Source organism: Telmatherina bonti (genome assembly GCF_933228915.1).
Source record: "Telmatherina bonti genome assembly, chromosome: 14".
Taxonomy (NCBI): Eukaryota; Metazoa; Chordata; class Actinopteri; order Atheriniformes; family Telmatherinidae; genus Telmatherina; species Telmatherina bonti.
This window is the reverse complement of record NC_136612.1, coordinates 17,068,027-17,083,251: the sequence shown is the minus strand read 5'-3', so window position 1 is coordinate 17,083,251 and position 15,225 is coordinate 17,068,027. Positions and strand designations below refer to the sequence as shown.

General features: G+C 37.3%; 1 protein-coding gene across 1 annotated transcript; it reads left to right on the top strand.

The window, feature by feature from the left end:
- The first annotated feature begins 1,687 nt into the window (after positions 1-1,687).
- On the top strand, positions 1,688-10,697 carry desi1a (desumoylating isopeptidase 1a). The gene is made up of 6 exons (XM_079253212.1): positions 1,688-1,825; positions 2,098-2,119; positions 2,553-2,622; positions 2,948-3,057; positions 3,187-3,309; positions 6,541-10,697. The coding sequence occupies exons 1-6, from the start codon at positions 1,735-1,737 to the stop codon at positions 6,629-6,631; spliced, it is 507 nt and encodes a 168-aa protein (XP_079109338.1). The 5' UTR covers positions 1,688-1,734; the 3' UTR covers positions 6,632-10,697.
- Positions 10,698-15,225: the final 4,528 nt, after the last annotated feature.

Below are 15,225 nucleotides of genomic sequence, written 5' to 3'. Positions count from 1 at the left end.
CTACATAATTGGTTGAAAAATAATGTTAACACAGTGAATGATCTACTCAATGCAAATGATACATTTTTACTCCAATTAGTTTGAGAGAGAGGGATAAAGGGAGAGAGAGAGAGACAGAAGCTCAGTGTATCAGGAAATGTCCCTCAGCAGTCTAAACCTAAAGCAGCATAACTAAGGGATGCTACAGATCCCTAACTATAGGACTTGTAAAATATTTTAACATAAAAAGCACGTTTTTTTAAAAAATGTTTTAAAGTGATCTGTATCATAACAATATCTCTGCTCTTTGTAACAAACCAAACTGAGAAAAATCAGGTAAAAATTTGTGGAGTTATTGTTGTGGTTGGGCCTACACCTTACAAATAAATACATTGGAGGCTCATGGGAGACCCATCCAAGATGGCGGTGCGATGTGGCGTCTATGTATATATGGTGTCTATGAGAAAGCTTACTTCTCTTCTTTTCGATACAGTCTATGATCTGCACACGGCAGGAACAACCCTCTCAAGCGAGTTACTGCCACCTTCATACTCGGGGTGAAGTTGGAGAGTTTTTTTTTTTGTTTTGTTTTGTTTTGTTTTCAATTCCAAATCATACATACAAGTTCAAATACAGACGCATAAGGGATGCGAGATATGTACAAAGGTAGTGAGAAATTAACAGAAAATAAGAACAAAGAATAAGTGACAGCAGATAACAAACAAACAAACAAACAAAAAAGGGCTAGGGTTTTTTTATTCATATGCAAGTCTTCTATCAGTGTATAGATTTGCCACAGCATTCTTCCCTTTCATGTAACTTAGAGAAGAAAAATGTTGGTACGATTCTTTGTGAAAAGCAAAAAATTTTGGGAATAGACTTCATAAATCTGTTTATATGTATGAAAAACTTTCCAAGCATTGCAGGTGAAGTTAGAGAGTGTTATCAGGTTGCTATGCATGCAAGCGCCCTCTAACGACCATCGTGGATTTACAAGGCAGCCAGCGCGTCATGTTGAGAAGAATACGTAATATTACGATTAAAAAACAATTAAATAATAATAATAATAATAATAATAATAATAATAATAATAATAATAATAATAATAATAATAATAAAGTAAGGAAAATCTAACAAACAGAAACGTAGAAGGTTTCAAGAAGTTCTTTTATTTTTTATTTCTTTTCATAAGTATATTTTTTTAGTTATGTATGTCCAAGGTGTCGCAAAACAAAAGTGCTGTTTTGTATCGTGTGTTTTGCACTCAGCTGAGTGTCCTACTTTTTCTCACATTTAATGGTCCCAGTTTGGAACAAATTGTGATATGATAAAGTGTGGGACGTAATATTAACAAATGAAAGACTTTTTTGTTTTAGCTTGGAAATAACTTATCCTGGCTAAATTAATTTGTTACAATTTCGTAACTTAGTAACCCTACCTAAACTGTTTGTGGGCTGTTATAATTGAATTTTGTCAAGTCATTCAGAGGCTACTGGGGTAAAAAACGGATGAGATACCATTTACTTTCAAAATAAATCGATATCCAAACTAAACAAGCTTTTATTTGCAGTTTACCGTGCGGTTTAACGCGGAATTCTGTCTTGTTTTGAAAGCAGCAAAAAAAACGGAAGTCTTGCATGTATTCTAACGTAATGACATCATCCTCATACGCACAGCGGATTCTCAGCAACCTGTGCCGTTTAAAGGTCCGCGTTTGGCTAGCGCAGAGAAAAATATTTATTTTAGCTTTAAATTATGGACAAGAATACAACGCGATACAATGTACAGCTGTATATTTACGACCTGTCAAGAGGAATGGCTCGCAGTCTCAGTCCCATCATGTTAGGTAAGTTGTCAAAAACCAGACCGTGCGATGCAGACCGGCCTTGGAGAGAAATACTATGTGCTGTAATGTAAAGCGGCTTTTGGAGCAGCTTTGATTATCTTTGATTGGTTTATTAAAATTCAGTTATGATTCATTAATTTTTGTTGCACATAAATATAAGGACACGACTGGTGGATGCTATATCCTATAAACTGTCCAAATGTTGGCTTTAATAAATCTTTAATTTTCGTCGATATTCTTCCTATTCTGACATGTTGTTTTCCCTGTTCCAGGCAAACAACTGGATGGAATATGGTAAGTTTGGCTTTATGAGTAACAAATGCGTTAGTAATGATATAGGTCAGTGGCTATTCTGCTCCCAGAGATAACACTTGCCATCTTAAACCCTTAAAGCACACAGCAGTTATATTGCCACTCATTGCAGTGTCCTTGTTGTCTTGTTTGTTTGTATGTTGTGTAGAGGTCATTTGTGAGAATAAACTGGTGAAATTGAATCATACAGTAAAAAATTGTAACTTTGTTAATAAATAAATAATATTTCACACATAAATTAAAGATTCTGCTCTGTTAAGTGTTGACTTTGACTTATATGTGAATTTTTTTTATGCTTTATGCCAAAATGCCTCATATTAGTCTTAAATGGGCTATTAGGTAAGTGATAAGTAAGGTCACTGAGCAGTTAAACAGAAGTGTTCTGACCTGGATTTGCCCTGTGCTTTTCCTCCAGGCACACAGCTATCGTGGCATATGGCGATGAGTTCTTCTTCGGAGGGGAGGGGATCTCCAGCTGTTCACCGGTAAGAAGCGTAACAAAGGAACGGAACCCTGTTTGGCATGAGACCTCAAAAATAAGTTTGCAAACCAAGTCTCAAAATCTTACACCCGTTTAAGATGGCGGATTCCTTATATTAGGCATCAAACTTGTAACCTCCCTTTAATGGCTATAGAAATTCCAGGGTGCGCAATTATTATTTGTTTAAACCTCATTTAACATCTCAGATTGAAGTGTCATCAGCTGGTTTCTGTGCTGTGCCAACTGAGTATCAATATATCATAATTCCTGTTTTTCCTCATATAACAGTTGAGTTCAGGGGAGACCTTTTCCATGTGTGTGTTTGACAGGGTGGGACCATGTTGGGACCTCCAGACACAGTGGTGGACCTTGGTGAAACTGAAGTGACCGAGGAGATCTTCATGGATTACCTCTCGTCTCTTGGAGAAAGCACATACAGGTCCTTGAACTATCCCTCACATCCTTTTCCACTTCCAGCCTTCCGTGAAAACTACTCTTGTCTGTACGAGTGAACCGTGTATCGAAGCAGACCTTAATAGTAATTGTAAACGCTTGTGTGTTTTCTCAGAGGTGACAGGTATCGTCTGTTTGAGCACAACTGCAACACTTTCACCAACGAGGTGGCTCAGTTCCTGACAGGCAGGTCTATTCCCTCCTACATTACCGACCTTCCATCTGAAGTGCTCTCCACGTAAGTGTGAAACTTTGTGTGATGACTTAGGGACAAGTTTTAGAGAAGGCAACAGCTAAAATGCTCATGCTTCTCTTGCTTCAATACCCTGTTTGTTATAATTAAGAGTGTGTGATACAGCAGAGAGTTTGTTAGAACATATACGATATATACTCTCAAAGTCACAGAGAGGTTTTGCTTCTGTTGTTGGGTTGTTTTAAGCGGTCTTTTCCACTTTTGTTAGTCACAAGGCCAGTCATAACAGAGACACAAGTTTTACCGCAAATTCAGTGTGACTTCCCTGCAACTATCTGAGGACAGCAGCAGCACTCCCTGCAGCTCTGACAATGATAGGGCTCAGATTTTACATAACAGTCTGAGAGGATGTTTGTAGGCTGTGAAATGTAAATAAAATCAGAATCTGCTGACTTGCCAGTTATCAAAATTGCAGTTGGTACAGTAAATACATGGTCTGTATATCATGTACTGAAACTGAGTACTTCAAGACTGAAATCCAAATAAACTATTTGCAACTTCTTTATTGACAAGGATTGTTGTATTTCAAAACTTGTAAAAATTTTATATTCGATGCACACAACAAAGCAAACATTTAGGAGAGATTTGTTTAATATTAGGTTTCACAATCTGAAATAACACGTGTTTTTTGAAACAATACTTTTAATCCTTTTAATTGTTGCTGCTTTGAAAAAGAATCTGCATCTATTCTTATTTTTAAAAAATCTATGTTTTTAGAAACACAATTTTAGCTTTTTACTTTTAAGATTTAAGAAGTTTTTGTTCATTTTTTGGGAAAATTCCCCAGCTTTTTTGAAAATTAGGCTTTTTGTTTAGTAGACAGATTAGTTTGGTTACATGACTGAGGTGGCAGTGGCTCAGAAAGTAGAGCCAGGTGTTCCCAGGCCCGAAGGTCAGCGGTTTGAGTCCCCCCCTGAGGGGACATAAGCCAGTGTTACTGTAGTTGATAAGTAGGTGCGGAGATGTGGTGACCACTTGAGAAAGGAACAAAGCCAAAATGGAAGGAGAAAGAGGAGCTTTGTGCACATTCAAATCAGCCTCTTTGATTCAAATCTTAGTCCGTTCGTTTGGGGAAACAAAAATGCACCAAACAAATTCTGTTTCGGATCAAAGAAGTGGACCCGGTACGCCTACAAACACAGGTCTTTGGTTTGTATCAAGCGGACCAAATACAGGAAGCGGACTACAAACAAGTCACTTCCTGAATTTGGCGAAGTATTGCATTGTGGGTAAATACAAAACAATTGTCTTCTGCCTGTTCTGTTGTTCATACTGCGCACAGTGTTGCAGTGTATTTCTGCAGTATACTTGCATAAGACAAAATTAAAAAACCCAAAACAGCGATAGTTTTGTCTCCATGTTTGGCTCACAAGTGGAGGAAACAGTTTACTTCTTCGAGCGGGTCTTGTCCTCTCATTTGCTAAATACTAGTGCAGCGCCACCTGTGGTAGGAATGAGGAAATATTATTCTAATGGTTTGGCTCGTCTGACTAAAGTTCAACGTGAATGCGATCTCGGTCTGCATGGAATACCCCCCTACAGCTGAGTCAAGTCCCCAATCGGACCGAGTCTAGCGGGCTGTCCTGATATGAATGCACCCTTAGTTACATGACTGGGTTGAGAAAGAGCATCCTAGAGAGCCCGCAGCGTTACTACAGTGTAGAAGATCACCATTCTGTGAAAGGCTGTAGCCTTTTTTTACAACACTCACTGGCAGAATGGGGGTCGTGGACATGATGTACCTTTGACCTGATAGTGGAGGTCGTCACAGGAACGATTTGCCACCTGCTTGTGGGTTTTTGTGCAAAGTAGAGAGACACAGTGGAACACACTGCTCCAACCAAACTAATCAGCAATAGTGTTGTCATGTCTCCGATTCTCTACGCTGTTATGCCATTTGAAAGAACACACTAACACTGTGCTATGTTTCCTTTATTCAGACTGTGTGAACAAGAAATGGTGAACAATGACAACATAACAACAACATCTTTTATTCTGCAGGCTATGTGAAAAGAGCTTATGTAGGCAAATAGTTTAACGGTTTTAGGATGTTTTTCAATACATCTTTGATGCAAGTTTGAACACTATTAAAGCATTAAAAAAAATCATCCAGAAAGATGGCTGCCTTTTCTTGGCTCATTTAAGATGAACGTAGTGGAAAAATTCTCTTTTGTTTTTATTACATCAGAATTTTGAAATTTTCTTTCTGATTTTCTGGATCCTGTCAGCCAATCTGAGTGCGAGCAAAACCATTCAGCTTCTCTGAAGTTGTTGACTGTATTAAGGTGCACAAGCAGTCGTGGTAATTACCCATTAAAGGTGCAGCATGTAAGAATTCATGACATCTAGTGGTAAAGATGGGCATAGAAAATACTGTATGCGAGGCACAGTTGTGAATGGATGGTGGCCATCAATGGCCAAAATTCTTTTAGACATAAACACGTTTTCTTCTGCAGCTGGATCCAGTAGCCTCAGGTGCAGTGTTGACTGTGCGACAGGTAACTCATTTAAAATTATGGACACTGTTTTCTTTTATGCGTCTTTCTAAGGTATTATACGTGAATGGTGCATTGGCATCTATCACAGTCGGTACTGCAGTGTTAAAGCTCACAGAGCTCACAGAGTTGTTTGTCCATTAAGAGACACCATAGTAAAAATGGTGCCACTAATGTGCCAGCTGCCTTGTATATGGATGCAATGTAAATAGAAAATAGTTCATTCTAAGAAGATATATCTTGGAATAGAAAGTTATTTTAGTAGAAATTAGAACCAATAAAACAATTTTTAATGTTATATCAAAGTTTTTCTTTAATTATTTACCTATGATTTAGTTACACACTGCACCTTTAAAGCACCATAACATCTACATTATACCTGTTTTAGAACAAGAAATGCAGCAATCCAGCAGTGCCTTTCAGGGAAGTCCTTCCTCAATTTATAAAGACAATCCAAGCTGCATTCTGCTGGTATTAGCTGCATTTTGTAAGAGCTGAAATACTAAACATCCAGCCAGCAGTCCAACCTGTTTTACAGTGAACAACAATTACGCATAATAGTAATAAAAAAACAAAACAAGAAATGATTTCAAGAACTGGTGAGCAGCTGAATTGAATAGAACATTGATCACATTCATTATCATACATTTGTCCATAAGTTGGTTTGTTGGATTTGATTCACCTTTAAATATTAAATCATGTCTTTTTGTTTCATGTCCAGACCGTTTGGCCAAATACTGCGACCCATTCTTGACTCTATTCACATCGCACCTCCAGGAGGAAACGTCATCAACGGGGGAAGAAACATCTAACCAGACTGGGCAGCAGAGTGTTCCCCAGGTCACTTCCAGTGTAGTCAGTCTGTGAGAAATCTTAACAAAAGGTGGATTTTTCTTTCTCTTCTTTCTGCAAGAATGTCAAATTCCAAATGATTCTTTTTTTTACTTTGAGAGGAAATCAATGTCCATCTCATTAGATGTAAGTGTGGTATTCAGTAACATCAAATGGTGCATCTGGTGATCTAAATTATGCAAAAGTTAAAGAAAATGGTATTTAAAAGGAAGTATAGGCTTGGAACAAATTTCCTTTGAAAACCCTTACATTTGTGCTCCACAATGTAAAAAGCAGCATATGATTGCTGTATTTAAGCCACCATACCTCTTGCACATCAGTGCATCAAGTTGAGTACTTGGCAACTTTTCTACAGAGGCACATAAAATTATCCTTTCTTTTTAATGTGAAAGTTTTAATTAGACAAAGGTAAGATTTCTTTTGTCTTTTCACATTTTGGTATTACAGCAGGTATTTTGATGACGTTATTTGCTTTTTCCCTAACATATCAGTGAATTCATCCTGTTGCCATCTGCACTGCTGACTGCCATTGGATACTGACTACAGTGGATTTTATCTGAGCACACACTTCGGCAGATATATTTTTTAGCATATCGGAATATCAGAGGATGCAGATTGGTGGAAAACAAGAAGACGGATTCTTGGAAAGTCTTTCTAATGTCAATCATATTCCTATTGTGCCCCTTTTATGCTTTGTTTATCTTGTCTGGTAGCCTCTTGTTAATTTCCCATCAACACTTCAATTTTACCTAAGTTTTTCTTTCTGCTATTTGTGTTTAACTGAACTCTGTTGTGGTCATGTTTTTATGCTGTGATTACATTGTTCAGTGTATATGCCACACAGCAGGTGATTGATACGTAACGCTTTGTTTTCCTTCTGTGCGTTTTATCTGTTATTTACAGATTGTGCCCCCTAGTGTTCAACTTCAGGAAATGCATTCAGATGGATCAACTTCACCTCAGCTCCCCTCCTCGAGGGCCAGAATCCTGCAGGATTTCCATGTATCCCAGCTCAGAAACCTCTGACTCAAATTAATCAGTAGTAGAACTTAATCAGTAGTGCACAAATTCATTGGATGTTTGATCTATTTAATGGAAGCCAGGTGTGTTCGAACAGGAATATATGGAAAACCTGCAGGACCGACTTTTAACACCACTGACTTAAGCCATAGGAAAATCTGATAAAGAGTTTTTCTGTCCATTTCTGGGGGTATGCAGATGGAACTATTATGACACCACTATCGTTATAGAAAGAGAAGTTAAAAGACACTGGACTACGTTCTTTACATTTTGGTGAAGACGTTGTAGGCAGTTATGCATGCACTCCCCTACATTACATAGATTCCCATTTTAGGGTTTGCTGAAGACAACTACAATGTTTTCAATTAATTTAGTTCAAAATGTCAAATGTATCAGTTTGAGTGTGAAGTTAGTAGTTTGCTAGTCTGGTTGCTGCTTTTTTATCAAGCTTCCTGGAACACCTCTCCTTATTTCTGCCCACTTTCCTGTCAACTCTATACTGTCAGGAAGGAATGATAGAATCAACAAACCTAAACGTTATATTTCAGCATTCTCAAGGCAAATTCTATAGCAGAAGAGTCAAACTGCTCAAGGGCTGGTATCCAGCATGTTTTTGCTGTTTCCCTGCACCAACACACCTGTCAAATCAATCAGATCAAACAACTTTTTTTTTTTTTTTTTTTAACCTATTCATTCATTTTAGTCAGTGTGTCGGAGCATAGAAACAACAAAAAGTTACAGGATACTGGCCAACAAGGACTGCACTTTGACACCTGTGTTCTAAAGCATTAAAAGCAAAACAAATAAAGGCAAAGTTTTCCATAATCTGATATTACAGTCATGTTTGAATGGACTTTTGAACAATTTACAACTTTCATAAATGAAGTTTGATGCCTCTCCTCCACATATTTGTATATTCTAATATAAATCCAAGCAGAAAGACATTTATTTCTGTGGTAGATTTACCAAAATCCACCTTCTATTTTTTCCTTTTTTGTCCGCTGGAATTTGCCTGAAGTATACAAAAATATTTTCACATTAAGAGAGATATTAGGAATTTGGATAAAGATTGTGGTAAACAGGATAAAAAACCAACAGCTGCACTTCAATAACATTGGTATCCAAAGTTGTTTAACAGACATAATGCATGTTCAGGTATCCTTTAACAATGTCTTTCACTAAAACTGGAAGTTTTACTAGTGTGACTCTGTCATAGTAATTCCATACACATGTCCTTAAAAAAACTGGACAGAAAAACCAGTGACAGGAATGTTAAAATGAAGTTCAGCCATAGAAAAGGAAATGCCCTTCCCCACTTTGAACACTAGGGGGAATAGTCCATATATCAAACATTATTATGGACCAAAAGCACGTTTTATGGAAACTAGTTGTAAGACCAGTGTTAACAGAAAACTTCCTCTTTAGTGTGTATACCTCTGTCAGGACTGGTATCAATTCACTGTAGATTCTCAGTATACTGGAGTAAACCTGTTATTAAACCTTGTTAATCTAAGAGGTCAGCAGATATTTTAAACAAAGTAAGATGAAAACTGAGCCTGAATGCATTTAAAATGTAATCTTTTGTGGTCCTTTTAAAGCAAACAGCGCCACAGTCCTTTTGTATTTCATACATTGTCATTGGTGCCACTTCACCTATGTTAGAATATCCTGAGAGAGATGCTAAAACAACTTCTTATATAGACAGCTTTTTAAGAGTTTTTGAGACTTTTAGGTGTAATGTGTCTCATTCTAAACATAATATTCATAGATTTCTTTTTAAGATAAATTTTATCACATGTAGAGCAATGTCTTGCACTCTTAACAACAACCCGCTTGAGTCCTTTAACAGCCACCAGAGTGTGTTTGAGATACAATGCACTTCTGTGCCTTCATTTCCCTCTGCTTAAGTACAGTAAGGTGTCGCTTCGCCCGACCTTTTCCACAATACCTCTAGAAATGAGCATGGTTAACATATAGCACATGCCGTAACCTAACAAGTAGTTTGCATTATTGATCAAATGGTGTATGAACAGCCAGAGGGTCAAAAAGTTGTAAGGAGCTTTCGACAAAGATTATACAGCATATGATGCGCACCAATGACTCCAACGCTAGGACCAGATGTGACAGCATCTGGATTCAGCTACATGGCCTATAATCTCAGTGCAATATACACTACTGCCATCCATAAGAACACAACATATCACATGCTTAGGCTTTATCGAACCAAAACTAATGTACAGTAAAACACATTCATGTATTTACCTGCTGAAACATAGTTAAGGAGGGATGAAACGCAGCATAAACAAGGAATATCAAAGAGTGACTTAACCAGCATTAAATTTAGTCTTACTCTCCAGTAATAAATAAACCATTCATTTTGTTTACTTTCTTAGCCAACCTCTGTCTGCAGCACTCAAGGCTTCACTCTTTTTCTAGTCCATCTGCACTTTTTCTGCGGGTGCTTCAAATCTACATGTTCCAGTTTAGATCATGAGTTATTGGGTTGCATTCCCCTCAAGACCAGAAAGCTTGGATAACTCCCGGCTGCAGCCTGGAGAATGGTCTGGGGCTGGATATTGGGCGTGGTTGGACGTCAAATGGGCGTGGTTGGATGTCAAATGGGCATGGGGTTAGGGTTACGGTTTATCCAATCAAAATGTTGGTCCAATCAATATCCAGCCCCGCCTCACTCTCCAGGTTGCAGCCAAGACCCTGTCGAAAGCTCAGGAGAATCTGGGTTCTGTAACTTTTGCCTTCTGCCATCCAACTGACACGCTAACCCGACCACTGAAATGTATTACTGCACAAGTCACCCTTTGTTGCTCTGATGTGTGTTGCTGCTTGCTGCCAGCTGTGATGTGAAATTGCAAATTGCAACAGATATTTATGAATATTATTTACCAGTTAAATTAATATAAATGTATATATTTATGCATATTATTTGTATTCTTTGTGTAATTGTTTTCTGTTTTGTTTTTGTAAATCTACCTATCCATTAAAACAATTCACTGCAAAATTGGGAACCTGTGCTTCTGTTTTGGACCTCTAATTTGGTGGTGTTTGAAAGTTTGTGAACCCTTCAGCATTTCTGAACTAAATGAACTGCATTGAGTTGAATTATACTATTCTTGATGTTTTAAATCTGGGTTTGGCAGTTATGAATCCCCTAAATACTCACTGGTGGTCCTAAAAAAAGTTTTTGCCTTAAAACTGCACAAAGCAAATTCTTGCTTTGGGCCAAATTTTTGGTGGCTACCGCCTAGCCAAGTTGCTGCTAGCACTGGTTACACCTTGCTATCTTTAACTCTGTACCTATTATAGCTTCTAATTTTTTTCCTCCCTCACAGCACATGCAAAATATGAGTACAGTAGCCTTTGTGCTAGTCAGTATAGATTCTTTCAGTGTTTTTTTTAGAGAAAACCTGAGATCAAACCTGCTACAATTTATGGCACAAATTACTGTTAATATTTAGCAAAAGATGAGCAGCTAATTATTTGTCTGAAAGGCATGGGCCAAATAATCTTTGCAAATGGCTTTCTTTAATATATTTTTGAGAATTTATGATGAAAAAATTGGGAAAGAGGATTCAAGTTAATCACTGCAACATGTTAAGTTGGGTGATTTGTGATTTGCTTTTGTTTGTGTTTAGTTGGAATCAAATGAAGCACATCTTAAATGTTATGCTTTGTCATGATGATCCTCTAAAGGCATCCTCAGCAGGCATCCAATCAGGATGCCTTCTGGACGCCTCCCTGGTGAGGTATGCTGGGCATGCCCCACCAGAAGGGGAGCCCGGGGAAGAACACGACTGAGTGATTACATCTCTCGGCTGGCCTGTGAACGCCTCTGGATACCCTGGGACAAGCTAGCAAATGTCACAGAGGAGAAGGAAGTCTGTGCTTCCCTGCTTAAGCTGCTGACCCCTGACATGACTGTATAACCTGGAAGAAAATGGGTGGATGGTTCACTTTGCAAGTTTTTCCCACCTAAACTTGTCATTGTCACAATGACAACAAAACAGCATTTAGAACTGCTTTTCAATCCCAAACTACAAAAAGAACATTGTGAATCTAGTTCAAGTCATCCCTATTTTACCCAAACAGGTAATCAGGTTGAAGTTTATTTATTTTGTGTTGTAGCAAGAAACAAACTTTGTCTAGATTAGTGGTAAACTACAGGCTCCGATTATCAACATGTTCCCTTGTTTTTAACTCTTGCAGGGGGATTTAGGTAGCGTGACCTTTCCTACCATTGCACATGTCCTACCACCATGTTTTATCGACAGGTTAAAGGTCTACAGTGTTTATCTCATGGTGATATCCTTCTCCTTTTGGTGTTTTCAAGCATACTATCTGTTGAGTGTTTTCCTGATGGGTGACTCATAAATATTAACATTAGCCTGTATGGAAAAGGCTTTAGTAATTTGAAAGTAACCCTGACAACTTTTAAGATCTCTCACAATATCACACACCTTGTTTTTAAAGCAACCTTTTGGTCGACTGCTTCTAGGAAGGGTAGCAGTTGTCTTCATTACCTTCCATTTACACACAGTCTGTGCAAACAGTGAAGTCCAAACAATAAAAAGGCTTTTTTGAAGGAAAAAAAAAAGTTCTGTTTGTAATGTCTTCAGATATCTCCTTAGAACTGTATTATGTATAATGTTTGTGCCACGAAACACTTCTGAATATAAGGATCAGATTACTCATCACAACTTTTTAAATACACACACTTGATTACCATCTTATTGATTCAAACCATTTCTAATTTCACTGCTTTTTCTGCAGTAAATGTTCTAAAGCGTCAAATTCTTCAAAATTCATGTACTATCCTTATGGGACAGGGCTTTTATTACGTCATTATTGTGTTTCAATTAGTTTCACACATGACATGTTCAATGTTCAGAAGTTCCATTATGGCTCCATTATTGTCAAAGTAAGTCCTCTGATGCTCTCTGAGTGGGTGGCCTCTACAACTAAATGTGTGCAAAGGTGGAGGTCAGTGATGTGGATGCAGGGGAATTCATCCAGAGGGAAGGACTGACCAAATACTTGAGGCAAGTGGCACATGTCACACATATTGTGGCAACCAAACCAACAGTCTTTGTGTTATGCAGGTTCCCGACATTTCACTTGCAGGTCTGGTGGGTGCACTCAAACTACCAGCAGGTAATGAGGATCCATAGCATCTACCCAAGTAGAAGAGTACCAGCAATGCTTGGAGTCTCTTGGTCACCTTTTCTTTTTGCTATAAATGTATTTCATGCTATTTTTGGTCACACATCAGACATCTGTACTGATTTAGTCATTTTTCAGTTCTATAGAGGATTTTTATCCTCCTTTTCTTCTTTTTGCCCTAAAAGAAGATAAATTAGGACTTGCAGGAATGTTTGATGGCCATACTCCAGCAGCTGCTCAATTCAGTTTTCAGTATGAGCCTTTGTGCTTTGCAAAAAACATTTTTTGGCTTTCTTACCCTGTGACACAGCTTTGAATAAACTCTATTCTACAGTCATTTAGCAGATGCTTTTATCCAAAGCAACTTACAAATACAAACCGATAGGCACATCGGGGGACAACTTGGGGTTTTGTGTCTTGCCCAAGGACACTTTGGCACAGAGTCAGGGGAAGCCTGGAACACTAATCACTCAACTTTCAAGTTGGAAGACAACTGCTCTTCCTGCTGAGCTACAGCTGCCCAATATAATATAGACACATAGTATAGCAGAATTATAATATAATATAATATAATATAATATAATATAATATAATATAATATAATATAATATAATATAATATAATATAATGACACACATATATACACGACCGGTCAAAAGTTTTACAACACCTCCGTTTTTTCACTAATTTATTTTAATTCAAGTCATCTGAGTTCAACAAATAGTTTGAAGTGGTACAAAAGTAACTGGTAAACTGCCAGATTACAACAAAAAAATAGGGTTATCCAAAACTAAAAAAAATATTGTACATTTCAGTATTATGCAAAAAGGCCTTCTTCAGGGACCAGGAAATGGGCAAATTAGTTAAAGCTTTCCTATATATATATATATATATATATATATATATATATATATATATATATATATATATATATATATATATATATATATATATATATATACACACACATATATGTGTCTGTGTGTGTGCATGTGTGTATGTATGTATAATATAATGACACGCAAAACAGCAGAATTACATGTCATTATAATCTTTGATTTAACTGAAATGTGTTTGGACTGTATATTATTTGAAAAATATTTACATAGTTACTAGAGGTGAACACATAGCAGCTCATCCGATGAGTTTTAATGATGACATCTGTCCACCAGATGGCAGGATTTATCCTCACTTTATATAGTTTTCTTCAGTTGAAGTAACAAGTGAGGTATGATTCAACATATAAGATATTGTGATGACCTTGCTAAGGGTCACAAATTTTACATCAGAGGAGTTATTGAAGAAATGTATAAATTTTATTCATAAGTGGATGTCTCATACAACTTCACCTGGCTGCCGATGGAAATGATTACATTTTAATTAGAATCGATTGGCACTTATGATGTTGATCAATGAAGACCCAGACTACAGCTGTTGACTTTAAAGTATTTATATAGAATTAGATCCTTACGGAATCCATCTTTCTCTTCTAGTCAGTGTTTAACATGTCCTCGTATGACTGTGTGTTGGTGGAGGCTGCCATTAGTGGAGTCTCTGCTGCTTAAACACACGAGGAGATGCTTCTCATTTTAAAACCCAGAGACATATTTTTATCCATGTAATGCATTAGTATTATTTCAAGCCTGAGCCCGTAACTGGAAATTGTGATTAAAGAACTGATGTAGTGAACAACTGCTATTATGAAAACTTTTGGGGTTCTTTAGGAAAAAGAAAAGATTGATAAGAAAAAGAACAACACAAAAAGTAAATATTTAATTAAGTTTATCCTGTCAAATAAAATGATTGATGTATGATCTACCTGAATGAGACTAAAAATGGTGGCTGTGTCTTGTGACCCTTTCGATATTGTTCTGGATAATTTACTTTTCCAAGTAAATGAAGCATAACTAATGACCGTTAATGTGAGAAACAACGATAATTAAACTTAATCATTATTTGGTCATGCACCCGCCTTACAAAAATAACACAACACCAGACATCTTTGGTTGACAATTTGCCATCTAACATCTGTATTATTAGGTAACATGTCAGTGAAGATATAACTTTTACAAATATTGGATATGTGTCACTTTGGAGCTTTGATATGGAAAAGGACTGATCCATGGCCTCCTACCCACCACTGCTGATGACAATAAATGCATATGGGCCTAAATTATCCTACACCCTGTGGCAGAGTAGCTGAATCAGCACACTAAAGAGCAAAATTATGAATGCGGTGTCCTTTGACAAACATTAACCTTCTATCCTATTTCAAAGGTACGCCTATCCCGTCAGGCTGGGTCAAAGTTGTTAGTATGGCAGTACGCTTGTGACAAAATCCACGGAGTCACGTCGACAC